General features: G+C 43.1%; 3 protein-coding genes across 6 annotated transcripts; 2 read left to right on the forward strand and 1 right to left on the reverse strand.

Moving 5' to 3' along the window:
* Positions 1 to 325: 325 nt before the first annotated feature.
* Positions 326 to 14,400, forward strand: rtf2 (replication termination factor 2). The gene is made up of 9 exons (XM_076140933.1): positions 326 to 489; positions 647 to 741; positions 1,156 to 1,249; positions 1,407 to 1,546; positions 2,085 to 2,163; positions 11,312 to 11,422; positions 11,594 to 11,648; positions 12,657 to 12,731; positions 13,454 to 14,400. The coding sequence occupies exons 1-9, from the start codon at positions 421 to 423 to the stop codon at positions 13,639 to 13,641; spliced, it is 906 nt and encodes a 301-aa protein (XP_075997048.1). The 5' UTR covers positions 326 to 420; the 3' UTR covers positions 13,642 to 14,400.
* gcnt7 (glucosaminyl (N-acetyl) transferase family member 7) lies at positions 6,113 to 10,237 on the reverse strand. The gene is made up of 5 exons (XM_076140932.1): positions 9,767 to 10,237; positions 8,860 to 9,131; positions 7,983 to 8,718; positions 7,101 to 7,193; positions 6,113 to 6,666 (listed from the first exon to the last, which is right to left on the reverse strand). The coding sequence occupies exons 2-5, from the start codon at positions 9,067 to 9,069 to the stop codon at positions 6,422 to 6,424; spliced, it is 1,284 nt and encodes a 427-aa protein (XP_075997047.1). The 5' UTR covers positions 9,070 to 9,131; positions 9,767 to 10,237; the 3' UTR covers positions 6,113 to 6,421.
* Positions 14,401 to 17,350: 2,950 nt separating the features above from the next.
* On the forward strand, positions 17,351 to 27,715 carry tfap2c (transcription factor AP-2 gamma (activating enhancer binding protein 2 gamma)). Of its 4 annotated transcripts, none has more exons than XM_076141441.1 (8): positions 17,351 to 17,411; positions 20,398 to 20,859; positions 21,434 to 21,485; positions 22,560 to 22,631; positions 23,052 to 23,274; positions 24,382 to 24,500; positions 25,799 to 25,940; positions 26,037 to 27,715. In XM_076141441.1, the coding sequence occupies exons 1-8, from the start codon at positions 17,382 to 17,384 to the stop codon at positions 26,329 to 26,331; spliced, it is 1,395 nt and encodes a 464-aa protein (XP_075997556.1). In that variant the 5' UTR covers positions 17,351 to 17,381; the 3' UTR covers positions 26,332 to 27,715. The 4 variants fall into 4 exon arrangements, with proteins under 4 accessions (XP_075997556.1, XP_075997558.1, XP_075997555.1 ...); XM_076141440.1 differs by lacking the exon at positions 17,351 to 17,411 and adding an exon at positions 19,371 to 19,817; XM_076141443.1 differs by lacking the exon at positions 22,560 to 22,631.
* The last annotated feature ends 272 nt before the right edge of the window (positions 27,716 to 27,987 follow it).

A 27,987-nucleotide genomic window follows, 5' to 3' on the forward strand; every position in this document is an offset into this window, starting at 1 on the left:
TTGTGATATTTGTATTACATATAAAAACAATGCTTTGGGACTGATGGACATATTTTTAGTAAGATGCATGTGTGATTTTGTTCAAACGAACTACTGAATATTTTTCTGTATTTTCTGAAATTCTTTTGAGTCTTATTTATTTTATTTTATGGTAGATTTACGACACTCATAGGAGCTGCTTTACTGGTCCTAGATGAGTGAAGTCATAAGTGTAGCGATGCTTCCGCCCTGTGGCTGAATCCGCACAATACAACTGAAACGTTTCGATCCTTCAACCACTAGGGGGCGAAACAAAAATTATCCCCCACATCCCGCGAGCTTCGCTTTTATCTCGTCGTTTGTTTACATCGCCTGCACATCCTGTTTGGAAGCTGTTTGATAGCCGATAGCTAAGTAGAGCTAATACTCCTTTTTTTAAAGATGGGATGCGACGGAGGAACTATTCCTAAAAGACACGAGTTGGTTAAAGGACCCAAAAAGGTCGAAAAGGTACGTTACGCGGAGTTTCTTTACTAATTTATTACCGTTGTGTCGATGTTGACGGAAGCTGGCAGGAATTAACTCAGCGTTAGCCACCTAGCAGGCTAAATTAGTTTACCTTGACAGCAGTGGAGGAGTTACAGATTGTTTTTTCTTTGCTTTTTAGGTTGATAAAAATGCGGAGCTGGCCGCCAAATGGAAGTACTGCGCCCTGAGCCAGGAAAAACTTAAGCGGCCTATCGTGACCTGTGAACTGGGGAGGTGAGAGGCGTCTGTTCCGTTCACTCTTAGACAAAAATACAAGATAATATATTAAACTTCTTAGTCTGACACACTTTATTCGTCAAGACGACTGACCAAATGCTGTATAGATGTTTGTTCTAGCCCATTTATAGCAGAAATAAGTTTGTAGAATGTTTAGATTACTAAAGAAATTGGATTAATTAATGCCTTTTCGTAGTTGCAGCTCAGAGAAGCGTTTTAAAAGTTGATACGGTTTTAATATTTTAGAAATGGAGATAGCTGGGACATGATTGGCTTTGATTGTTAGTAACAAATTAATTCAGTTTCAGTAGTTAATGAAGAAAGGCAAGAATTAGTCCAGTATTCTTGACACAAACAGTTAGGCTTTGTTAACTTCAATCAATGATACATGTGTCATATATTGTCTTTCAGGCTGTATAACAAAGATGCAGTCATTGAGTACCTGCTGGATAAGACTGCTGAGAGACCCAACACTGAGGCCGTCACACACATCCGTGGAATAAAGGTAAGTCACCCCAGAAGTGCATTAACTCAAATGCAAACGTTCTCAACACTAATACTTTTTTTTCACTCTTATCACAGTTTTGGAGGTTGTAACGTTGACGATCCGAGAGAGAAGTTTGGTCATTTCTATCTTTTATATGTCACTTTCCCTCTTTCAGGATATAAAGGAGCTGAACTTGACAGACAACCCTGAGTGGGAGGGAGAGAGGAGGAATTCCAAAGGAGACCGCTATGAGGATATTCACTGTGGCATGTTCATCTGTCCTGTTGTGGGATTGGAGATGAATGGCAAGCACAGGTAACAATAAGTAAACTGTCATCAGCCTCATAGTTGTGTCAATGTTTGTTTTTCTTTGAAGGAATTAGTCAAATATAATCAAAGCAAGGTTCCCGTTTTTATAAATCAAAAGGGCTGTAAGTTGAAGAGAAACACTCTCTACATTTTCATGCATGCCATCTCTGATGAGAGCATGCACAGGGCTGCGTTAAGAAGGCTGGCTTTAACAAATCACATTGATTAGCAGTTAATGGTTAGGTTAAGCCTGGTTGCAGTGTTTGGATTGTGTCAAACCAGTTTACACAGACAAGGCGAAGGTCAGTTGAGCTTCCTTTTGTAGTACAGGCCCCTGATCTTTAACCCTTTAACTCTAACTTTAAGTCTATAAGCTTACATTAATAGGTGGCATGACAGGTTTTGTTCTATGTTGCCCTAATTGCAGCATAAGTAAATACTGATTGATTTACAGTTATATTGGATGCATAGCCGTGTGTACAAGCAGCCTGCGAGGAAGCCTTTCACGCTTCTTTATTGCCCTCTCTTGTCTCTCCTTTTCCAGGTTCTGTTACCTGCAGACTTGTGGCTGTGTCTTCTCCGACCGAGCCATGAAGGAGGTCAAGACAGACATCTGCCACAAGGTAAGGATCCGTTCCGTTTACCAACCATGTATCTGTTTTTTCTGCTTTTACTCCATCTTGGTCTTTATTTAGGTTAAGTGTTCTCCTTCTGTGCCCCCTGAGTGATACCAGTATTCTTCACTTGCTGATATCTCTTGCTGGTAATGCATTAGCAAATAAGACTACACTTTAGCAGTGTAGTATTGGCATGGTTCCAGATTCACAGTCCGTTGTCGATTAGATAAGAACGGCAGTTAAAAGTCAGGACTTTCAATGCACTGAATCGGATCCAAGCAACCTGGAGGATGACTGCTTTGAATTGAAACACAACACATTAAGAGAACACAAGAGAATGCGAGAAGGTTAAAAACACAAAAACATCAGAAAAATGCAAAAATACACGCGAAAATACACATCAAAACAACAGATGGGCATTTTCCTAATGTGTTTGTTGTCTTTGTGTTGTTGTATCTTCTTAATGTTGTTGTTGTGTCTACACCAAAGACTAAAAACATAATCGTCACTTAGGCCACTCCTCCACATCATCCGTGCTAGTGCGGTGGGAATCAAACCTTTCCTTGCAAGTCACCACCAGCACATTTCTCCACCCATTTGCAACAGCGAGTCAAATGAGGAAACCACAGAAGCAGGCTCGTGACCTAGTTTGGGTCTTGGTGCGCTAGTTTCAAGAAAATGATGCTCCGGTCTTAATTTCTCAGGCACAGGCTATTTTGAGATGAGAATGTCAGGGTTCTTGTGGTACAGGATGCGTTCTGGGACCGATCACTTCTTTGACTTTGCCAGAAATAGAAATTGTCTTTAGAACCCTTATTATGCTGCTTGTGGGAAAATGTTCTCTGTGAAGAGACTCAAGCTTAGATGGACACGTGACGCAGATGATCGCAAAGAGTAAACTCTGCTAATGATTGAATTAGAATCTGATCTGATCATTGTCTATGTTGTTACTACTAAGGTTAAAGTGCTTTCCGTCTAAGGGTTCTCTGTTGTCCGTTCTGGATCTATCCGAGTAACTTAAAGTAACCATTTCAAATGATTTGCATGAAATTAATCCACAGGGCAGTCTGAGGTTTGAATATTGTGGAAGGTCAGGTTGGCTCAGGTCATCGAAGTCTGGGAACTTGATTTACTCATTCAGGAGATGTCTCAACACTGCACGAGGCGACATTGTCACGTATGTCACATTTGTGGTCATCTGGAAATGCTCAAGTGCAGGAAGTCCTCTTTACACACAGGAAGTGTTGAAGTAGGACAACTGACGGGCTTAGTGTGTTAACCCTGAAGGTGTTCGTTCTCACAAATTCTATGCTTCAGATCCTATCAGCGCTTACAGAAGGGCTCTATTATTACAGCACAAAAACAATAAAAAAGATGCAAAGGATTTTCAAAAAAGTAAAATAAACAGCAATAAGGAAGTGCAGTTACAGTGTAAAAATAGGACACACATTTAATCGTAAGAATAGGGAAATAAACCTATTTAATCTTTATTTTTTATTTCTTTAAAGGATCTTTGAGTTGGTGCCACTTGATGTGCCAAAGTCTGTTATTGACGTGTTCACTGGGCCTGGTTTAACCCTGGGAACAATCAGCAAAGCAGTCCCAGATGACCTGAGATGCCCCCAGGTCTCATAAGCCATAAATATGAGATACAGATAGATACAGTATATACATATGTGCTTTATAAAGAAGGGATAATATTTGAAAGCCAATTCCTTTTGAAACAATAACTCAAGTCATTTTGGAGCAAAAGGAACTCGAGGTAAATTAAACTAGGTAACTAAATCAATGTTTGGCTTTTGCCCTGAATTTCTTTTGCTTTTCCGTTTGAACTTTGGTCACAAAGGTATGGCAAAAGACCGCTGTGTGTGTGGTTGTAGAATAGAGTGAACAGAATGTGTCAGAAGATCGATCGGTGGGAAATCCCACGTGTCGCTTTTGTCCGCTCAGATTTGTCGTTACCAAGCAACACGAATGATCAATGGAGACGGTTTGAAATGAATGCAGTATTGTGGTGTTATCTGCTGAGCCACCGAGCACAAGCAAACCAGCTATCTCTAGTTGCGTCAGATAGAAACGACATATAAGGTCTCCAGTGCCAGAATCCCCGGTGAGTTGCAGACGTCATGACCGCTGGAAAAGAAAGCGCAGCTGGAAAAGAAGTCTCCAGAGGCCGTCGTGCTGCGAGTAATCAGTGGGCATGCGTTCATGGTCTGTTTGTCTTTATTGCTGTGTATGTCAGATCTCACCCTTGATTTAACCTTTGTGATTTCACCCTTGATTTCACCCTTGTGTCCTTCATGTGTGTGAATGAGAGGGACACAAGTGCAACAGTGGTTGCAGGGAGAAAAGATAAAGAAGGTGGAGGATTTTAAGTACTTAGGGTCAACAGTCCAGAGCAACGGAGAGTGCGGAAGAAGAAACGTTCGCAAGCAGGTTGGAACGGGCGGAGAAGGAAGAGATGTGTGACAAAAGAGTATTAGCGAGATTGAAAGGAAAGATGTACAAGACAGTGGTGAGACCAGCAATGTTGCATGGTTTGGACACAGTGGCACTGAGGAAGGGACAGAAGGCAGAGTTAGAGGTAGCAGAAATGAAAATGTTGAGGTTCTCTTTGGGAGTGACAAGGATGGATAGGAGCAGGAATGAGTACATGGTGGGAGCTGCCAGGCAGGAGGCCTAGAGGAAGACCAAAGAGGAGATATATGGATGTAGTGAAGGAGGATATGAGGTTAGATGGTGTAAGAGAAGAGGATGCAGAGGATAGGGGTGGATGGAGACGGATGACTTGCTGTGGCGACCCCTGAAGGGAGCAGCCGAAAGGAAAAGAAGAAGAAGTCCGTCATGGTAGTGATACAATCTATTTGAAGGTTTAGACCTTAAGATTTCCAAAGAAAGGAAAGCTTTTAGTTTGTCATGAAGGATCTAAATATTTCCTGGTAATCAGGAGCAGCCTATTATTCTGCTGCTGATAGCGTGTGTATTTATAACAACAGTTCCTGTGAACTTGGTCATCTTGTTTAAAATGTTTATTGACTCTTTCTCTCTCTGTTAACTTGAGCAGGGCCAGTAGGGCCAGTTTGGGAGAATCCAGTGATGTATCCTGTGACTGGGTGTGTCCAAGTCTAGATAAGGAGTGCTCAATGCTGCTGAGTAATTTTCCATCCTTAAAGATTGAATGTGAATGGTGCAGCCTGTCACGTGTGTCAACACCCCCACAACTGCATTACCACCAAGGGAAGATGTAGAAAGGAAGGAAGGAAGGAAGGATGGAGTGAGGGCTGACACACACACACACACAATGGAAAACATGACACACTTCATACCACTGAGATTTACCTCACTTTTGTGTGATGATGTGATGACGTAGCTCAACATGTTGGGCTCTTTCAAAAGAAACCTCCTAAACAGCCGATGCCTCAAATTTGGTTTATAAAGATTTGTCAGTTGTAACACAAAGGTTTATTCTCCAAACAGCAATAGTTGTAAATCTGGCAACATTTATTGAGCAACAATTCACAAAAGATAAAAAATAAATAATAACAAACAAGAATATAACTGTATAAAAAATATGTTAAGTGTAAATAATTTAACATACATCATTCTGACTTTTGGTGATATTACTTTCTCATAATAAAGAAGTCATGTTGAGTTGTGGAGTTTCTCCTCAGTTCAGTCTATCTAAACCATAGATATGCTTCCTTCACCGACAATCAATCTACTCATTAATAACTTACTCAAGTGCATTTTTTGTCATTATCATCTTTTTTACTACATTTGCTACACATTCTATAGCTGCATTAGCATCAGGTGGTTATAGGCAGTGCATACGTACAGTGTTCTACATTATGTCGAGCTTTGCGGCTTGCAGTCAGACACCGCAGCAGCAAATACCGCACAATAAGCTGCAGCATAGTTTTAGGACTGTCCATCCTGCTCCTTTTCACACACACACCTAAAAATGTGTGCTGTGCGTGGCCTCCCACAGAGGAGTAGCTTCAACGCACTTACTGGCATGAAGTGTACATCTCAGTATATTTGACCCAACGCGTCCCAAAGCTTCTGTACTTTTTTTTTTTTTCTTTTTTTACAGTGTAATAGTCAAACTCATCAGTGCTGAACAGATTGGGAACGCTCAGTGCATTTTTCCTATCCAGTTCAGTTTCTCCTTTATCACTTGACTACATTCACAGCCTCTGAACGAGCGCTGGCTATCTGAACTGCACCTAAATCCATCTGTTACTGAGGAAACCAGAAGTGGACTTCATCCCCCCGAGCTGCTGATATTGACGTAGAGGGTGGTTGCATTGGTAGGCACGCCGAGCAGCCACGACCTGCGGACGGGCACGGCGGCCTGCCTGAGCGCCTTCAGCCTGTGCCACTGCTCCAAACAGTCCAGAGCCTCGGGGAAGGTTGCACTCTCAAACTTATTGGCAAACATGCTGTTGCTGTTGATGATCCACGGCAGGTCGTCCATGCCGTACACGCAGATATCTCTCACATAATGTCCTGGAAATAGACAAAGAGACTTTTAACTCTACTTAGGTGTGTGTCTGTGGCTGCTCTAGGCTAATCAGATATGTCTTTGATCGTTGCGTAAAAGGCATTATTTATCTTTGAATCATTGCGTGGCTTATTGTAAGCTACAGCAGGTCATTTAAATGTATTAGAGAGAATCCCAGATCAGATAAACGTTAATCCTCCTGAGTTTCCTAGTCAGTAATTTGTCCTGTAAGCCCGTCTGGAGCCAAAGAGCCGCACACAACCAAGACAAAGAGTAAGAAGCAGCCAGGCTTTTACCGCAGGGCAGAAAGGAGCCATGAGGTCATGTTTGAATAAGGCTTTTAAAAACTCTTACTTTATGCAACTATGATGCATGATTATACCTTAAACCACAAAGAGTCTTCATAGTTCCACTCATCTCATCTTGTATTGAACTGTACCTTTGCAGCCTTTGTGTTGGTTCTCTTGATCCCTCCACTTGAGCGCCCGGATGGATCCCTCCCAGCTTCCGTTCACGTAGCTCCCTGGAGCTTCTTTATCCGACACAGAATGAATCATTATTGCACGATTGAAAATGTAATCGTTGAGCGAATGTACTTGTCACCAGTGATTCAAAAGCACACAATCTAATTCTGTATCATGGAAAATCATGTAAATAGGTCACAAATCCCCAGCGGTGATTTACAGTTTCCGCTACTGGTGCGATGTGTTTTAAAGTATGTTGAGATTCTGAAGAATTGGAGGGAATTTGAACAGAACAATGGATTTGCTACTTGATTATAAAAGGGAAGGAAACCATCTTGAATGATCTCGCAGCAGTGTTACCTCTCTTCCCAGATCTACGCCTCATTTAATACAGCGCTTTTCCCAGCTTTTCTTCCTCCCCGTTGTTATGTATGGGGGGGGCACAACAACTTTTTTTGGGGGGCTTCAGCAGCAAATTTGGTTGCATGCACATATTTGTCTTTGTGCCTTGTTAAAAAGCAAAAAACATTCGATGGGTTTTCTGGTTTCCCCTTCCGTGACATTTGCCTTGTAGTCTCCGTATATCCAAGCTTGTGTAACTTCCTGTTTGAACAAGAATGAAACCAAAGATAGACGTGGTAATACGCTTGGATAAACTTTGCGGGGAGGGGGGGGGGGGGGGGGGGCTGAAATCATTATCGCTGCCTTCGTTTGTTCCTTTTGTTCCAGCTTAAGTAACGTATAACTTCCACGTTCCCCGTTTTGTTTAAACATCACAATCACAGTAGCTAATAATTAATATGGATAGCAGGTTTTGCGCTGCAGCGGATAGGAACCTTAAATCAGCAGTGGTTTACCTTGGATGTGGTTCAGTGTGACCCAGTAGTGCTCGTCTGGACTGAACGTGTCCTTGGACCATTCCAGCAGGTCGGAGGCTATTTGGCTTTTCAGAACAAAATCCACAAAGTCCCTCGTTAGAGCGTAGTAGGCTGTTCCGAAATACATCTGCAGATGGTGCGGAGGAGGACCCTTCTTCCGTCCCGTCTTGGCTACATGTGACCCCTTGAACTCTCTGTGCTGTAGCTCTGTCCTGTGCCTCATCGTCGGAGGCTGCTTGGTCCCGGGTGTCATGTTTCGATTCCGCCACAGTTTGCTTTTCATGTAACGCACCAGTTCCAGGTTGCTGTTGACGGGGAAGTCCTGTCCGCACATATTCACTACTTTCTTCCAACGTATTTTGGAAAACACTAGATCCTTCATACAGTTCAAATCTGCTTGGAGGCGGGAGAACCCAGCGTAGGTCACCCTCTCGCTGCGGCTGGAACGGAGGACATTTGGGAAGCAGCTGACCAGCTTGTCTACAGCCCTCTGGTACTCCATCGGAGCCTTAGCATCCACATGAATACAGTAGACATTTTGCGGCATGTAAATAGCCCGCAACAGGCGCACAAGAAGCTCCAGCTCCTTGTGAACTGTCACAATGAACGCTAAAGGATAGTCTTCCTCCTCGCGGCTCAGAGGCTGCGTGATGAAGTGGAGGTCACTGGGCAAACTGGAACAGTTCAGATGACTGTTCAAAATTAACCTTTCCTCCTAAAGTTGACAGAGAAAGAGATTTTAAGTGCAGTAGTAACTGAACGGAATGATAGAACTATGTTAACTAATAAAGCAGTGTTGCATTTCAAGGGACAATAAATGAGGTAATAAAGTCATGATCACAAAAGCAAAGCCTACCTGGCAGTCACGGCGGTGCCACTGCACGCCGTCTTCACGACCGGGCAGAAAAGCGCCACATTGAGGGGACAAGGGCCTGCAGCTCGGTGTCTCCTCTTGGGGCTGAGACTCCGGAGGCGGCGTCTTCACGTAAATAGCCAAATAGACCAGAACACTCAACCCCAGGCACAACAACAGGCACCTGTGCTTTGTCTGGCATAATAGGGGCATAGTACTCTTCCTCCTCCGTGAACTCCTGCATCCAGATTCCTCAACAATTGTCCTGAAGGCTCCTGCACCCACAAGGAATACAAAATGGGATTAGATATGGACGACATCAGGACGGATTGGTGAAGGAGGCTCAGGGGGGGAAAGGGGGTAAAATATTAGGGATGTCACAGGAAGTCGCAATGCCCAGAGGGGACTTAAACTTTTCCAAATCGGCAAGGGCAGGGTGTAGAAATGTGTTTCTAAACCCTCCTGTCCCCTTTAGATCAGAGGAGCCATGGACATCTATTATTAGTGACACACAAGTAGAGCATCTCCACCAGGCTCCCCTTGTTGCTCTGGCGCTGCTATTCCCTGCACTGTCCTAGCGATACAGACCTCCACAGGGGAGTTGCCATGGAAATGTGTAGGTTTCTACTGAAATCTCAGGTCAGGTTGAGCAGTTCCACATAGCCCTCGCCCAACCTTAACGCAGGAAGTCACAGGAACAGAAAATACAAACGCGACAGCAGATGTGAATGCAAGAGACTTTTGTATTGTGGAACCAAATGCAGGGTGTGTGTGGAGCGTTTCCTCTATTGTGTCAAAAGGGTAAAGGTCTGACATTGGTTCTAAAAGCTTATGATGTGTGACATAGACAAAGACAACACCCAGTATGTGTACGTCTCTACAATCGTAAAGATCGGCCTGAGCAGTTTACCTTAGAGGTGGTTGAGCCTGTCGTTTTGACTTGAAAAGCAGGTATGGATCATCGGCAGCAGCTTTCTGAACTGAAATACTGGACGTGTCTCAACAATCCATCCAGATGCAGACAAAGAGCAGGAGTCGGTCCCGTCGGCATCTCCGTAGGATATGTAGAAGGTGTATCCCATACACTTGAAGGTTTGAGTAGTGTCTCAGTGCGGCTGTGTGCGCTGGCTGAGCTGGAGAGTGAATGTTTTGTGCGTGTGCGTGTGTGTGTGTTTCCTTCCTTGTCTCATTCATCGCTGGTGAAGTGGCTCCCCCCACATACCCATGAGACAGAGTCTGTCCCTGCCGCGTTGCCAGCAGTTACACCCACACACACCTGACACACATGCTTTCCTCGGCTCTCTCGTTAGTTTCCGGCTCGTCGTCGCATCTTTTTCTTTTTTCTCAGTTTTTTTCGCCCCGATTTCATATCTGCCCAGACACATCCGCTTCCTCTTGAGTCACGATCTCATGTCTCAGTCAGTTTCACTTTGGTATCTGAGGCGTTGCTTGGTGGAAGTGAAATACTGTTGGGTGAGTATTTCTTGTTATGTCTCTCTGACCTCAGCAGAGAGGAAGAGTGTTTGCTGCGTGGTCAGCTTCTGAGCTTATCCCTCTTGTGTTGAGCAGAGCACATGGTCAGGGGTCACACCCACTGAACCTGCACTTTTTCACACAATGGATCCCCCCCACCCCACCCCACCCCCTGCTGGAGGCTGAGGGGTTTGATATTCGTATGAATGTGGGTGTGTTTTCCTTCAGGCCTGCAGTTTACAGGAACGTACTTGATCCTTAGATTGAGCAATAGAGAAGAGCAAGTGTAGTTGGATTCTTTTCTAATCCATGTAATTGCAGAAGTGAAGTGGCTCTCTGTACTGACTCACCTTCTATCTCAGGTCAAATAAAGGTGGTGACAACTAAACAATCATATGTTAACTGAACAGAATACAAAGCCGTTTAAGGTTTTACCAAGAAATGTCAGTTCCATCAGTTTCTGAGACGAATTACTATTCAGACGACACATTGTCTTCTGAAAGACGTTGACTCTCTCGCCCAATCATCCATCAATATGTGCACATTTGTATCAACTCTGTACATTTGCCTGTCTCCATTGTTGCCTTGATGAGATGCAAACACATGGAAATGTGATTTTGCATGAGTGTTGTTGTCAACATTGGTTGTTGTGCTAACACTACAACCAACGACACAGACGGTTCAACCAAAGTCTTCTTATGTCACTAATGTGTGCCTGCTGGTGGTCCCATATGATGTGGAATGAGTTTTCAGTTAAATAGCGAAAAGGTTTGAACCTTTGTTGCATATCGCAGGTATACATTATTAAACTTAAACATTTTGGATCAATATGCACCTCATGGAAATATTTTAAAAGTTACGGATGTGTAGTGGAAAGTGTCGTCTTGCTTTTTCCCGACCCATCCTGTTGAGCCTGAGGTCGGACTAACTTTCCTGTTAGCCTTCTCACTTGTTGTTGTTGTTGTTGTTGTTTGTGTTTCAGTGCGGGGACTCTTTTCGAGGCGATGACGCCATTGTGCTGAATGGCACCAAGGAGGAAGTGGAGAAGCTGAGAGAGAAGATGGAAGTGAAGCGAGCAAAGGCCAAAGCCAAGGTGGGATCTTATCAGTTTTTCAAATCTCATCTCCGGAATGAAGTCTTGATTTTTGAGAGATGAATACAGTGTCAAATATTTCAGTGCATTCATTCATAGGGATCCTGGTTTCCATTGAGTCATTTGGTTTGTTTATTTTGTATTTGAGAACCTGTTTTTCCATCTTGTTAGAAATCAAAGAAGAGCAAAGCTGCTGCGAGCGCTCCCACACCATCCGACTCAAAAGGTTCGTGCAAAGTCCCTGCAGGCTCCACAGAACACGCCACATGGTCGTACACATTTGGTTGGCATTTCCATAAACAAGAACAAGGCGCCACAGGTGACTTCATCTGTTCTTAGTCGAAACCTTGCGTGAAGCAGGTACTGAACTACAGCACATTCACGATACTCACATCATAAACTGGGCTTCAACATTTAGGGTGATGTATTGCAACATATGTGACTTCATCGGCTCTTCTTTAAACAAACAAAGTGTCACAGGGGCGATGTGTTAAGCCCTGTGATCAGCAGGGACTACTTTCCTCCCATCAAACAATTGTAAGTCAGCAGTAACAGGCTTTCTAAATTGCCCATGTTTGTTGAATCCCATAGATTAAGTTAACAAGGATATCATTTCATTATTCAAATCATACCCAAATGATTTTGGTTGGCCTGCCAGCCTTTATCTCTGTTGTCCTGGAGAGAAGTGTGTTGGTAAAGCAGGTTTCCACTCATCCCTCACTTATCATTTCCCAGTTTGGGATCAACAAAGTATATCTATCTATTATTGACCCACAACACTTTTCTGATGATAAAAGATTCCTTGGAGTGATGAAATTGGGAATGCTGCATGAATCATAATTGGAATATCACAGTAGAGTCCTGTGAGTGTAAATCACAGGGCCAAGAAGTGCAGCTTTGTGTGTCCTTGGTGTGGTTTCCTGTTTAGTCATCCAGTGCTATTTACAGCACAATGATCTCCACTCACATGAGAATAAAGCTTTGGCAGGGAAAATGTTTTTCTTTAATAGTCCCTAAATGAACAATAAAACCATTGCAACCTTTGTGTAGTTTTCCCCCTTCTGCTTCAGTAGAGATTGAACACAAACATCATACGAATAAAATCTATATCCAACTTAAAATGTACATTTATTTGTTTAAATATAAGTTTAATAATCCTCGATTGCTGTTTTGAACCAAATCTCGCAGCATTTGTCCTCTGTACTAATGACATCTGTGCCGTTTCCCTCCACAGAGGACTTGTGCTGCCCCCCAGTGGACGTAGACGGGAGCAGCTCACTACAAAATGGCAGTGAGAGCAGCCAGTCAGGTAGTGGAGTGGAGTCGGGTTGTGTTCATGCAGACACAGAGGACAAGTCACACCTCACATAACGCCTTCTATATTTACATACTGACATGCTGGCAGCATTCAGGTGGAGCTTTTGCATCTACAAAATGTTTCCTGTTAACGCTTTTCAATTTGACTTTCCCAAAATATCAATGCATTGCAACTAAAGCCCGATTACGGTCAAGAGGTCAAGGTTATGTGAGGATTGTGGTCACAGTTGATGAGTCTATATGTTAGTTTGGAAGCCAAACATCATATCTGGTGTCAAAGTCCTCAAACCAGGGCTTGAAGTGAAGGATGAAGGATGAGGATGACCTGAAAAATTCATTAGATTAATTTGACTTAAGTATGTTAGACATAACAAAGTGAAGGACCTACGTTCTTCTCTGTTTAAGTCTTACAATCATCCATCATACTTAATGAAGAAGGCAAAGGAGTGAAAGTGAAAGTGAATTTGTCTCAACCTAGTTCCTACAAAGTACTTCCTGCTTTGTCACAGAACATCGCCAATCATCATTATCCAGGAACAATTAGATTTAGTAGGAAATGAACATTGTTGGTATGTAAACAGGCTGTTTGTAATGCTCCGTCCTAATCCTGTCTCCTTTTCCCTCTTTCTTCTCTGTTTGGCTTCTTTTCGTCATCAACATCTTCATCATCCTGGTTTGTTTTGGATCCCTGTCGTTTCCTGTTTTGATGCCCAGATGCAGCTGGACCCTCAGGATCCTCTATAGATGCAAAGTCTTCATCAGCTGCTGCCAGCAAGAGGTCCATCCAGGACATGGAGGAGAAGTCAGAGGTCTTCAAGTCCCTCTTTACCACCCACAACTCAGCCAAGCGCAGCAAAGATCAGCTGTCCAACTGGGTCACACACACCCCCTATCACTTCTAGTCACCCTGTGCTCAGCCACCACTTCTAGGTTCATCTAAAAGTTGCGATCCTGTGCTGATCAGGTTTTTGCTCTCCCAGCTCGCATTCAAACACAGTCCTCCCATGAGTCACAATAATAATATCACCAATAATGTCATCGTTTAGGTCCCCAGGAGCGCAGTGTTTTCATGCTGTTAATAGGTCCCCAAGCTATGCAGCCTTTGTTTTGTTACCTGATTCCTCCCCCGTGGATTCTTCTGCATCTCCATGTTCACAGCCAGAGGCACTCTGAGAATTGATGCTAGTGAGGGTTTATTTTTTGACCCAAATACAGAACAGACGTCTCTGCTTAGTCGCTCTGCTGCCCTCTAGCGGGCACATTGCTAAACTCCATGTTGTCATAGTGATGGTAGACCACGTTGCCTGATTAAGAGTGATGAGAAATATTTTCTGTTCTGCATCTTTAAACCTGGCATGTTCTTATTGGGTAACTTGTAAAGAATTCTTTATCATCGACCAAAAATATATATTTTTTCCTTTCTCCATTTTACATTAAAAGAAGTGTTTGATCAGTGCACCGTTCAGGGTCAGAGGGTAGATTGGACGAACCTGCCTACATATTACATTTTCTATATGTTCTTCTGATAAATTAGATAAGAACGGAGTTTAGAAAATCATCACTTTTTCCCGTTTGTGTTTGATTTTTTTTTTTATTACCTGCATCTTAAATTACCTGCATCGGAATTTAACAAATGTTGAAATAAAGACATTTGTATTCAAGCTTGTGGTATAGGTTTGTGATTTAAACACTGCCTGCACAACTTTCTTGACAAAACAATAATTTGCCCAGTCAAATGTAATCTTTGATTTAAAAAAAAAAATAACAATATAAAAGTGTGCTTAAAATTGCAATCAATTTGATTCTATTGTAATTCTCAGTTCATTCTAATTAAGCAAATTATAGCCAAAACTAATTAACTCAATCTTAATAAATCAGAGAAATGTGCTCAAAATGTAGTACTTAATTAAAAGAATTTTACGAAAAATAGATTTCACTTGGGTGCATTTTGTGCAAACATTTTGTTGATTAACTGAATTAAAACATTTAGTTTGTACATTTAGCTAAAAAATGAGTCAGTTTTACATGGAACTTTATTAGATATGAACCAGAAATGCATTTTTGCCTGAACAGTATGTATGAAGGTTTTGCTCAGATGCTCTCAAAAACTGTAGTTCTTCATGTTAGTTCCTCAAAATATAAAGTAGTAAACTATTACATTAGGTACATTTTATCTAGGAAAGTAATTTGTTTATCTTTCACAAATTAATTTCACTTAAAAACTACATCAAATGTGTATTAATTGTACTTTTAAAACATGTATTTTTTACAATTTGTCTCAGAATATTGAGGACATTTACCTTAATTTGTGAATTTCCTTGAAACTATAGTTTTTTACTCTTGAGATGTACGTAGCTAATTTTAGTCCCAAAATGTGTACATTTTACTCAAACATAAGTCAAATGTACTTCAATTTAGAAAATTCCACTCACGGCAATTAGTACATTGTACCCCAAAAAAGTTGAGAAATTTACCAAAAAGGATTGTTTTCGAAAACATTTCCCCTAAAAAATGACTAATTATCCTGAAATCTGCTTTTAAAGATATCACAGTTTTTCTTGCAAGAATTAGTAGATTTTACCTGATTTTTTTTCCTCTTGAATTAGTAAATTGGACTCGATAGCTGAACCAAATAATTGATCAAAGTATAATTTTGAATACATTTTGGAATGCTACATTTTAACAAAAACGTTTTTGAATATAATGTTTTATAACGCAAGGTATGGGCCCTGGGGTTACTTATTGTTTTTTGACGTGATATTGACAGGAAATTATCTCTTTTTGAACAACATTTTTCTTTCAGAGTAATAGATTACTAGTTTTCCTGCATGGGATAGTATGGAAAAGTTACCAAACTTCTTTTTTTTTTGTTTTTATACATCCTTTCCAGTAAAAATATATTCCAGTATAAGAATGCTTAAGTAGACACAAAGAAATCCAAACATTAAAGGGCTAGTTAAATTAATATCCCCCTAGTTAAGTCCATGGCTTTTGGAGTAATCTTTTACTCCTGGAGTAACATGTCAACAAATTATGCCTGAACTGCGGTACTCTAATCTTTCCCTAATCTGGGAATAATCTCTAACACTTTCAGCAATCTGTCAATCCGAAACTAATTCTTCACTCTCATGAAATACCAATCTGGAATAGTAAATCAATCTGTAATTCATAGTAGTAATATATATATATATTATATATATATATATATATATATATATATATTTTATATATATATATTTTTTTTATATATATATATATATTTATAATAATATTAAACAATAGGGGTCTACAGGAGATGGGTGTACTGACATAATCTAGCCACAAGGTGGCATCAGAGGGCAGTTATTCACATGGACTCCTCACATGTAGCGCGCGCCTGCTTCTCGTTAAATGTAAGTTACACCAAAAATCATCCAATCAAGGTTGAAATCCAAACAAACCTCTCGCGCTCATCCGGGTCCTGAGTCCGGGGCTTGATTCTCAGTTTGTTGTTGATCTCTGAACGTCATTCTGAGCACTTTGGGATTATTCACTGCGAAACTGCATCAATTATAAAAGCCATCAAAGCTCGCGTTGTTAGGAACAATTTACACCACAAACCGAAAGTTTATTTTTCTTTTACACTTCCCGACAAAAGAAAAGGAAAACATTCTTTGGTTTATTTAACCTTGTAACTTCTGGTTTGTTTCAGAGCCTTAGCGTTATAGATGAATCATTTTCGGAGCTCTGAGATACAGTTATGACACTATAGTTACATATTCTGCATTTGGAAGCCAGTTTACTTAATTTAATGCTATATGACACTTTTAAATATGTGCGTTTTCTGAATGACAACACCACGACATCATTTGCAATAACAGCATTCAATTTTTATTGCTGTTTCGACATTGTTCAGTAGAGGTAAAATTAGTTCTCTAAAATTGATTTTCGAAAAGGCAGTGTTTTTTCTTTCAAATGTATAATATGAGTCAAAATCAGGACATGCGTGCTGTTGATTCCCCGAATATTGAAATTAAACTTTTTTGTCAGACTTCTATTATTCTCCGCCATGCAGGTGACGGATAAATGAAGCTACGCGGTAATTTCCCCACAACAAGATGCGCAGCCTGCATTCTTTCACCACTTTGATGTGTTCATTAAGATGAAGTATGCAGGAGATCAGATAACAACAGCGGCCAGTTTAGGGCCTAAAAAGCTTCAGTGGCTTTTGAAACCAGATTCTTCTGGTCAGCCTGAGGCCATGAGGCTCAGAGGGTGGAATTACCTCATCTGAAAATACTTTAAAAAATACTCCATCTTGCTCTGTGACAGCTGTTTTCGAATTAATACAACACTAATAACAGCTCGTTTAAAACAGAATATCGTATTGACATATTTTCAGTCATATTTCTGCATATATGTGTCGTTTTTGTGCACGTGCAAAACGTCGTACCTCCCTCACGCTGATACGCACGCACGCACGCGGGGTCTCGTCTGTCTGTTCGCTTGCTGCGTTGTTTTGATTTTGATCTCGCTCAGGTGTACGAGACTGGAGGCCGGCGCATGCGCAGTGAGTATCCAGCAGGTGAAGACAACGTGATCGTCCCCCGGGTTTCTCTTAGTCACTCGCAGAGACTCTCCGGCGGCGCTGGAGCTTTACCAGATGTCTCTGCTGGAGCGGATAGACTGGAGGGTGAGTTCTCTTCCTTTAACCGCACACCTTCGGCACGTTTATCGTTCGTGGTACCGCGTCTGTTGTCTTTCTTTCCTTTTTTTTTTTAACGACTTTCGACCGTAGTCACCTGCTGCTCGTAGCGCGGCCCACTGTTCCTCAGCGGATAAACCTCGGTGATTTTAATGCCAAAGAAAGCAGACTCGGGCTGCACTTACTCTTTGTTTTGGATGTAAACCCGGAGAAGGTTGTAGAGTAAAGTTTTGGTCGGAGCTCTGCAGGTTTGACACAGACGTGAAAAAGAAGGAGGAGAAGGAAGAGAACAAGAGCGTTTGTTTGCTTGTTTTTATGGCCATATCCGAACAGGTTGTGTTAAATTTATATTTTATTTCATATAATTCAAGCCTTCTACTGCTAATCCATCAAAATTGGTTACAAATAACAAAATATCGGTCATTATGGTAAATATATAAAAAACATCATAGTAACTTTTAACAAAAAATTGCAGTCTGGATTTCCTACTTATTACTGAGTGTGAGGTTCCACATTAGTTGCATTTTTGACACATTTCACTTTCTTCAACATTTCTTAAAAATCGTTCTGCTCCGTGAATTGTGACGTTGAATCTTTTCACTTCTGCTCCGCATCACAACAAGCTGCAGCCCCATAATCCTGCTTCTCCTGTGTGAGGGCTCTGACCCTGCCCATGATTAGACCCAATGATTATAATCTGACTAAATAACACACACACAAACACACAAAACAATTAATGGAGAAAATCGTTTTGAATGTGAAAAAGTGTACCCTTTATTGTGAAAGATTTAACGGGCTAAAATAAATAATGTATCTAGGTGATGCGTAATACAATAAAATAGTAAATAATAATGAGATGTTGAAGTTAAATGCATATCAAAGTTGCTCGTTTTGTTTTGGCTCCACCAGAGATGTAAATGAAGTGAAGAGAGTGAGAGGTTGATCTCCTCTCACCGCAGCTTTGGCCCTCAGGCTCTCTGCGGTCAGACACAACTGAAGCGCCGCTGGGAAGGTTCAAGGGCCACGATTAATCCGGGGAATTATTAAAGAATGATCATGTTTACTGACTGATCACACACCTGCGTCATCGCCACCTTTTGTTAAGAAGATTAAAACAGACAGGCTTGCATTTATGACACACAGAATGCATAGGCTTTATTAATAATAAGAATGGGGATGATGATAATAATAATAATTAATAATCATAAATCAATCCCATGCAAACAAGCGATTTAACACAGGTTGTGTTTTAGTGCAGCCTAATGTCAGTGTTTACATATAAGGACAATATCGTCTTTCTCACTTTGTTATCAATAAGAATATAAAACTGATAATAATAATAATGGTTGATGTAAATATAGTCTCTCATAATCAAGTCTGTGTTATTGTGACTAATAATATTGACGGAGCCACTGTCACTATATAGCTACAAATGATGCTGTGTATGAAAGTATATCTATGTGTTATATAAATGACAGTAAACGTAAGTGTATGTTGTATCAGCAGAACAATGACATCACCAGCCTCTCTGTGATAAAACATTTAACTGGAAACATTTTAAAATCACATTTATCGTTTATAATAACTCATCACCTGTCTCTTCTCTTATTGACAGTTTAAAACAAAAATACATATTGTTGCATTTTCGGCTGAGCAGCGTGACGCACGTGCACACACACACACACACACACACACACACACACACACACACACACACACACACACACACACACACACACACACACACACACTCATAATCCAGCATCAGATCCACATCCGTTCATTCCTTTAAACAGAACGACCTGATATGAGAGCAGAGCCGCAGTGAAGCCCGAGCCTCGCGCTGCACAGACGGACAGGCTTCTGATTGGACCGGCCAATTACCAATCAGCTATATTTTCATTTTCCTTCTTCGACGACGTCACCAGGTGGTTAACGCCCACTCGGGAGTGTGTGTGTATGTGTGTGCAGATATTAGTGCAGATGTTTGCACCGGCGGGACTGAACGTCGCTGTTTCGTCCATCAGAGGGAGTCAAGTTTGTTAAAAACGCCGCGTTCTTCTTCTTCTTCATAACAGAAGAGGAGGAGGAAGAGGGAGGGGGGCACTGACAACGATTATTTTCCCTCATAGACACTGTGCACATTCTGCTCAGTCAACATCTGAGCTCGGAGAGTCGCTGGGTCACATCGCCGCGTTCATGGTCACCAGGAAGCTCAGACTCTCTGCCTCATACCTGGATTAACTCACTGCTCTCTCTTTCTCTCTCCTGCTCTTTATTTTTTGTTATTATTTTCTTCCTTCCTTCCTTCCGCCTCCCGTCGGAGCGAACTTTTCTGTTGTCACAATGTTGTGGAAATTAGCCGACAACGTGAAATATGAGGATGACTGCGAGGTAAGTTTGGGAGTTTGGACACGCAGGGAGAAGTTTGTCCGTGAGGCGCAGCGAACAATTGATTTTGTAGACAACTCCACGGATTTTGATTCCATGTGACAACGACTAGATGTGCTGAAAGATTAACATTTAAACATGTAGCATCATACTGCAGACTGGGTGAAAACACGGCGGTGAATTTAAATAAAAATACCTCAAAACTGCCCCCTACCTTCCTACGATTAGAAAATGTATTATGTGCTAAAATAATAAGAATTGGTCGCCGTCATATATAATAACCTTGATAATAATTTATGATTTGGATTTAGTTCTAAAAGGTGTTTTTTTTGCTTGAGTAAAAAAATACGTTACTTGATTAATATTTTTATTTGATTTGAGACATGCAAGCGTACGAAAAAAAACATTTGAACTTTGTTTAAATCATTTTTAGCGCCACAAATTCTTCAAATGTAAACGGTGCTCTGTAGTCTCGTCATGGTGGACACGATGACAGCTCATAACAGACTCCTGTTTCCCTTCAGGGACTAATGTCACCGTTAATGTCTCCCCTTTCACCATGTCTCTGTCTTCCGTTCCCCAGGAGAGGCACGACGGCAGCAGCAATGGGAACCCGCGGCTGCCTCACCTGCCGGCGGTCAGTCAGCACCTCTACAGCCCGTCTCCCTCCCTCTCGCACTCGGCCAGCTCAGACTTCCAGCCCCCGTACTTCCCGCCCCCCTACCAGCCCATCTCCTACCCGCAGTCCGGCGACCCTTACTCCCACCTCGGCGACCCGTTCAACATCAACTCCATACACCAGTCGCCGTCCGCGAACCAGCAGCAGCCGTGGCCCGGGCGCCAGGGCCAGGAGGGGCTCGGGGCCCACGGGAGGAGCGGGCTGGCGAGCCAGATCCTCGGCCTGGATGGAGGCTCGTCCGGGGTGAGGAGGGAGGGATTCCGCCGGCCGGAGCTGTTGCCTCCGCACGCACACAGCATCGAGTCGTCGGTCATTGGCGATAACATGGGGATGCACGACATGGGACACGGACTGGAGGACGTTCAAGTGAGTGGTTGTGACTGAGAGGAACACACTTCCACCCAGGCAGTGTCATATATTTTAGGATTCCATTTAGGGATATGACAGCCAGAGTGAAAGCTGAGTCAAGGCCTTCCTTACCTCAATGCTCGACATTATTAGAGAAAGATTAAGAATTAAGATTTGAAATAGAATTTGATTATTACAGCAATGTTTTGATTTTGCATGGCATGTGTGTATGAATGTCTGTCTGTGTGTGTGTGTACATAGCAAAAACCTCAAGGATGCTATAAATATCGTAGTAGATCTTTAGCCAAATCTTTAATTACAGTTTATGATTGGATCACAAAATATGACCAAAGCACTACCACAATATTCACGTTATTGTTAACCTGAACCCTGTGTATGTGCACACCTGTGCACTTGAGCCAATTACAGCGAAAATGAATAAGGCAACTGATTTTGCAATGCGATCTTAAATATTTTGGATTTTATAAAGTTTCAATCTGTACAATTTAGAATCTATTGTTTGTATTTATTTTTTATTTTTGAAACAAAATGCACATTTTCTTACTGTGGCTTTTGTTCTTTTTTCCACCAGCATGTAGATGACCACAGTATTATTATGGCAGATCAGACAGTCATCAAAAAAGGTGAGTGACACATATAAGACATGTTTGAAAATGAAATCAATGTTTTGGTGCACGCTGCATGGGGCATGTGCGTCTCTCTCTGCAACCAAAGAGTTTGTAATTACTGCCAAGGGGTGGAAATTTACTGTAAGGGGCATTTTTTTTTCACTGTGCATACTTGGAAATGTCATAACAATTATTTCTACAGTGGCATGTCAGGGCACTCAGTGATTTGAGCACAGCAAAGAAGAACTCATGTATTTGTACTTGCACTGCACACAAGGATAATCCTCATAGCCATGAGATGCACTTACCTAAGCTTGATATGATCCTTGTCTATTCTGTTGCTGAGGGTGTTTGAATGGACGCCCAGTAGGAATAAACAGATCCCTTGCGGAAAAAAAAGCAGGCGAGTTGACAAGATGGGGGGGGGGGAATTGAGCAATCTCCCAACCTGTGTGTTGACTGAGAGAAGAGAAAGCTTTGGATAATCTCCAGCCTGGTTGAGCTTGCAGTTGTTGGCTCTTTTATAGTTCACGATAACAGGACATTATGAGTGGATCTCTAAGCCGTGCAGCGCTGCAGAACCAGCTTTTGGTGGGGTGTGGCAGGAGGCTTTGGCATGTGAAGGACAGCAATTTGTTGGGACATGACGTGTTTAGAGTGAGAACTTATGCCCTGTTTTGTAATCAAGGCCCCATAAAGTAGACAGATAGATAGATAGATAGATAGATAGATAGATAGATTTGCAGTTGCAACAATATATTCCACTGACTGTAGTGGCATATTTTGCTAATGCAACACAGCAGCGCAGCAGCTTTAGAGTCTGACAGCATCATCATAGTTCCAGGCACAAAGCGATCTGAACACCGCAGCAAATCCACCAGCTCCCATTGGTTACGGGAATCGGCGGCGTCTCATTATGTCGTTCCCATGCTCAAGGGCACGCTATGGGTAATCTAGGGTTCCACTTGTAAAACTATGGCATGTCATTCCCAGCAGCCGTGTGTCCCCCCCCCCTCCCCTCAACACACACCCCCCCCCGCAGGAACAAGAACACCGTACGCTTTCACGTGACTGTCATTTCTGTCTCAGTATTAGGACTACGAGGTGGCAGGAACCTTGATCGCTTACAGAGGACTTATTATCAGGGGGGCATTCTGGCGGGTGAGGATAAAGATAGCTGTGTTTTGCCGTGTGGTTGTACTATTTTTTGTGTTTGATGCCTGTCAGTGCTTCTGTGGGGAGGGGTTACATTGTTTTGACTTCATAAGCTGACGTTTGTCCAACATTAGGGCCAGCTACACGTACAAACGTCCTGAGCAGTATGTTTTGCTTAGATGGAGGGTGGTGTGTGTGTATGTGCGTGTGTGTGTGTGTTTCTGTGTGTGGATGGGGTTTGGGTTGAGGACATTTCTAGCAGAGCTGCATACACACACTACTATGTGATTAAGCACAAGAAAACACAGATTCCACATGGTGCAGAGCAAATAGGACGATTAGGGCTTTAGGTGCAGACACGATGTAAACAAATGTCTCTCAAATCTGTCTCCAGTTTGTCCTCACCTGCAAACGCTTTGTCTCCAGGTCCCGTCACTTTGCCCAAAGGCAACATGCTGGGTCTTCCCTTCCAGAAGGAGTCCCTGCTGGGCATGGTGTCCAACCCCTCGGAGGTGTTCTGCTCCGTGCCGGGCCGCCTCTCCCTGCTGAGCTCCACCTCCAAGTATAAGGTCACAGTGGCTGAAGTCCAGAGACGTCTGTCGCCCCCAGAGTGCCTGAACGCGTCGCTGCTGGGAGGAGTGTTACGCAGGTTAGACATCCAACGCTTTGCAGACTCAGCAGGTTTTCTAACACCTCAGTCTGGCTCAGTTTGCCATGTTCCATCAGTGTCCGTGCAAAGTTTGTGACATTCTTTGTGTAGTCTGCAATGTTATCATGTCGGTAGTACCACTCTAAGGCCAAGAGGCATTGGGTATATTTTTGTGTCTGTTGACGGTGAGGTTACGTACTAAACAACCCCTAACCAGAGCGTTTTGTGCTTGGGTTGCACGTTTGAAACTTCCCATGTGCCTATGTTAATGCTGCCTCACATACACACACACACACACACACACACGCACACGCACGCGCACACACACACATGCACACACAATTAGACATTTTTAAGTAGGTCATGTAGCAGTAGGAGGGGGGACGGTTAGTAGAGGGATGGGGAGCAAAGGAAGGAGGCAGTGGACACACACACACACACACACACACACGCCTTCCTTAAGATGGTGCCTCTCCCGACCGTCATGCAGAGGGAGCGTTCGCCCGCCATTTAAGCGGAAAACGGCATTGGCTGCGTCAAGTGTTTGTGCAAAGGCGCGTGTGAGCGATCACTCTGCTGTGTTTGTGTGGGCGCCTCAGTTTAGTCTTCATAGGTCAGGGAGCTATCACAGCCTGGTACTCTGCCAGTTATGTGCTATCAAAAGTCAACCAGGAGCCCTTCTCCAATCAACAGATCTGTCTTCCTTTGTCCATCAGATTTAAGGGGAAGCTTTGCTATACTGTGTTGAATAGAGTTGAGGAGAACTTGACAAATAAATCTTGATCATGTAAACACCAGGAGCAAATCTAAGCTGCTGTCTAACTGATGTTGATGTACGGGCCAGGAGTAACAGGCCAAGATTCAGGCATCCACAACATCCATTTTCTTGTAATCAGTGTAACAACCTGCAAATTCATCTCCACACCTGCTGCTTTGCCCCCTAAGCTCATTTAACAACAAGTCTAACTCCACAAACTCTGACTACAGTGTGCAAGTGAACCCACTGGGTGATGTAAACAAACAAACACAAAGCCACAAAGTCTGTTGGACAAAAGCTGAAGCTGTGAAATTCCTCTTAACATTTGCTTTTTGTTTTTGAATCTGCAGAGCCAAGTCAAAAAACGGAGGCCGCTCTCTGAGAGAAAAGTTGGATAAAATCGGGCTCAACCTGCCTGCAGGAAGGAGGAAGGCGGCGAACGTCACTCTGCTTACCTCACTGGTGGAAGGTAAGGACGTGTCACTCAGTAGTTGTTTCGCGCCTCCGCAATGTTAATTGCTGTTTGCACAGGTTGGAATGCTGCTGTGTAGTTAGAGAATGTGGGAACGTCATCCTCCTCGTCATAGCATGCATGCATTTGAAGCTCCAAAGCTGGACCGTAAGACAGTTCATTCCAAAGACACGAAGACGAGACAGATATCGTTAAGGTTTCTTATTCTATGTGCAGATGACGAGCATGACTTCGTCGACTGATTCTGACGGAAGTTCTCTGAGCTATAAATGAATACTATTAATTAAATTGGAAACATGCAACAAACATACATACGTTTTGTATCCGTACGTACAAAACCACATCAGTCTCTCCCAGAATCAGGCCTGAAGCAGCTCTACCACTAAAGTCAGAACTGCTGTGTTATGCTGTACTGTTCAAACAAACACGCCTGAAGTACAACGCTGTGTATATTCCCGTCTGCATCCGGAGAAACGGCGTCCACTGGAACTTCACGCTTTTCACCTCGGCATCGGCTCGGAGAGTTTCAGTTTCAGCAGATCGGTTTTAGTTACGCGGTGACAATGTGGAGGAGCCGCATGAGCGTCGCGTTCTTCCGTCATCAGTCATGCCCCGGCCAGACAATGAGACATCAAGATAACGTCTTTAATCACACCTACCTGCCGCGGGCGAACACACTCTTCCCTTTCTCGCTGCCTACAGGCCTCGTTTTTTTGCACCTCAACGGGCTGCTAATTCTGAGCGGAAGAATAACCCGAGGCTCCGTGTTATTCAGAGACCTTCAAAGCTGAATTAAGCCTTGTTGTGCCGCATGTGACTTGCCGGGAGGGCCGGCTAACCTTAAAACTTGTGCTGCTGCAAAGCTGTACGTGTCTATCAATACGCGGTGCCGTCGGCGTCCTCTGCTCGAGTCTCCGCATAAGACCGTTATGACCGTGTGAGTCGAGACCCCCCCGGGGACAGAAAACGTCTTCATCTCACTTGCTTCATCCTCTGCTGCTTAACTGCGCCACTTAATGCGGCTTTTCCGTTTGGACCTATCGCAGCCGAAAACAAATTCAAAAAATCGTCTGCACGGATAAATCTGAGTGTGATTTATTGTGCCTAGAGGGTCAAAGGTCATGGTCGGAAAATGTCTGTGTAGACATTATTTATCTACATTTAACCGTTGATGTACCAGTTAGTCTGAGGCCAAACAGAGCAGCAGGGTTTTGAGCTAAAACTGTAACGTGTGTTTGTGTGTATCGTGTGTATCGTGTCTCTTACATGTGTCTGCCTTATTCTTCTTCTGTTAGGTGAAGCCGTTCATTTAGCGAGAGACTTTGGTTACGTGTGTGAGACAGAGTTCCCTGCTAAGGCGGTTGCCGAGTACCTGGGCAGGCCGCACGTGGAACGCAACGAGGTGAACTCTCGCAAGAACATGCTGCTCGCTGCCAAGTAAGTGTCTCCTCCAGATGCAAAGAGAAGAGCAGGACTCATTATAGTTTAGCTTAAAAATTCTAAATGGTTCCACTCTGTCTTTCCACCTCGAAGGCAAATCTGTAAGGAGTTTACGGACCTGCTCACCCAGGACCGCTCCCCGCTCGGGAACTCTCGGCCGGCGCCCATCCTGGAGCCGGGCATCCAGGGCTGCCTGACTCACTTCAGCCTCATCACCCACGGCTTCGGCTCGCCGGCCATCTGCGCCGCCATGACCTCGCTGCAGAACTACCTGAACGAGGCGCTCAAACAAGTGGACAAGATGTACCTGAGCTCTGGCAGCGACAGCCAGGGCTCCTCAGACAGTGGGAGCAAATCCGTCGACAAAATGGACAAACACAGGAAATAAAAGAAGATCAGAGACCAATCCTCGTGAACTTGTGAACCCCCCCGTGATCCCTCATCTCCTCAACCGCCCCTTTTTGGGACTTAAAAAAAAATTGATATTTAGTATTGTCATTCCGATGTATGAAAACTGAATTTGTGTGTGTGTTCGTGTGTGTGTGTGTGTGTGTGTGCGTGCATGCTTGTGAATTGACATTTTTTTGTGGGAGAAGTTGAGGATTTCTTCGTCCACACTGGCTGGATATCAGTCCGTGTTGGCAACTGTGGTGAGCAAACCGCTTGACCGGGCTTAAATGGGAGTGCAGCCACACCCCCAACCCGACTCCAGACCCCCCCCCTACCCCTCCAACCCCCCCACCCACAGCATCCTAAGCTCTCCCCTACAAACACCACACAGTTTGCCAACGTGCCAACGCTACGACCACGGGACCTGCACGCCACCGACGGACAAGGAGGAACAGAACAAAGTGTGTAGTGTTTGGTGTTAGTTCAGAGAGGACATCATTTCAAGATCATCGGCTGCTGTGGCTGTGAATCCCTCTCATCGCCCCCCCAACCCGCTCTGTCTGGAGGCAAATCCACTGATTTCCTGTGTCTCTTCCGCAGTGCTCAGATCCCAGTGGACTTGAAAAGGACCATTTTTAAATATGAGAGAGAAAGAGAGAGAGAGAGAGAGATCGGTTCATTTTCTTGACTTTTTTGTGTGCTGGCGTTGTACGACCACTTCAAAATGGCTCCAGTGTTATTGTGCTTTGTTCGCGAGAGTTGATTCGAATCTTATGTAGGCTCGAATGAGGAGAAGACGATTATTGGTTTGTCAAGTCTGTGTTCAGTCAAGAAACCAGAGACTTTAAAGACTTTTTTTTTTTTTTTTTTTTTTTAATAATAGAAGCCTTTTCAGTGTTCATGTGGAATACAGGCGCAGCAATGCTTCCATTGTTGCTGCTTCCGAAACCTGGCAGACTGTAACACATTACTGCTGCGATCGTGTTGTTAGGAATTCACCATCCTGAGTATTTAAGAGCCCCGCGTCCACATCGATCAGCTGACCAGCGCCGTCCTGCCAGAGTGTGTGTGTGTGCGCGTGTGCGTGTTGTGAGAATATGCATAAATGTACATATTCCTTCTTTCAAATGTTTCTAGACATTAAATTCCAAACATAGAATTTTATCCAGTGTCTTGTCCTGGATGTAAATATTTTCTAATTTATGTTGTAATTTAATGGGCTTGTGTAAATAATGGTATCACTCTGGTGTATGGTTTCACTTTTTACCATGTGTTAAACTTTTTATAAATGGGTTAGTTTTTTATCAAGTAGCGGTTAGGAAGTGGGCATGATATACCTTTTTTGACAATGTGTAAAGGACAAAAATAAAATTAAAGACTCAACCCTGAAGTACACGCAGTGACGTCGCTAATGTTGCCGAGGCCTGAACGACTGTCTGTGACCTCCTTCTTCTTCTTCTTCTTCTTCTCCTTCTTCCTCTGGTCGCGTCTTGCTGAAGATGGTGGAGTCATGTGCTGGAAGATTTCTCTATAAATACTCAGCGAAGAAAAATCCCCAAAGTGAGTTGAACAGTGGCGATCTTTATCTGCTCGCGCTCGGCCTCACAAGCAGCCTGTGTGGCTCAGTGAATGCAGACCTCAAAAAGCAACATCA

This window comes from Genypterus blacodes, unplaced genomic scaffold (genome assembly GCF_046128005.1).
Source record: "Genypterus blacodes isolate CSIRO-AG114 ecotype Tasmania unplaced genomic scaffold, CSIRO-AGI_Gbla_v1 ptg000017l_1, whole genome shotgun sequence".
Classification (NCBI taxonomy): domain Eukaryota; kingdom Metazoa; phylum Chordata; class Actinopteri; order Ophidiiformes; family Ophidiidae; genus Genypterus; species Genypterus blacodes.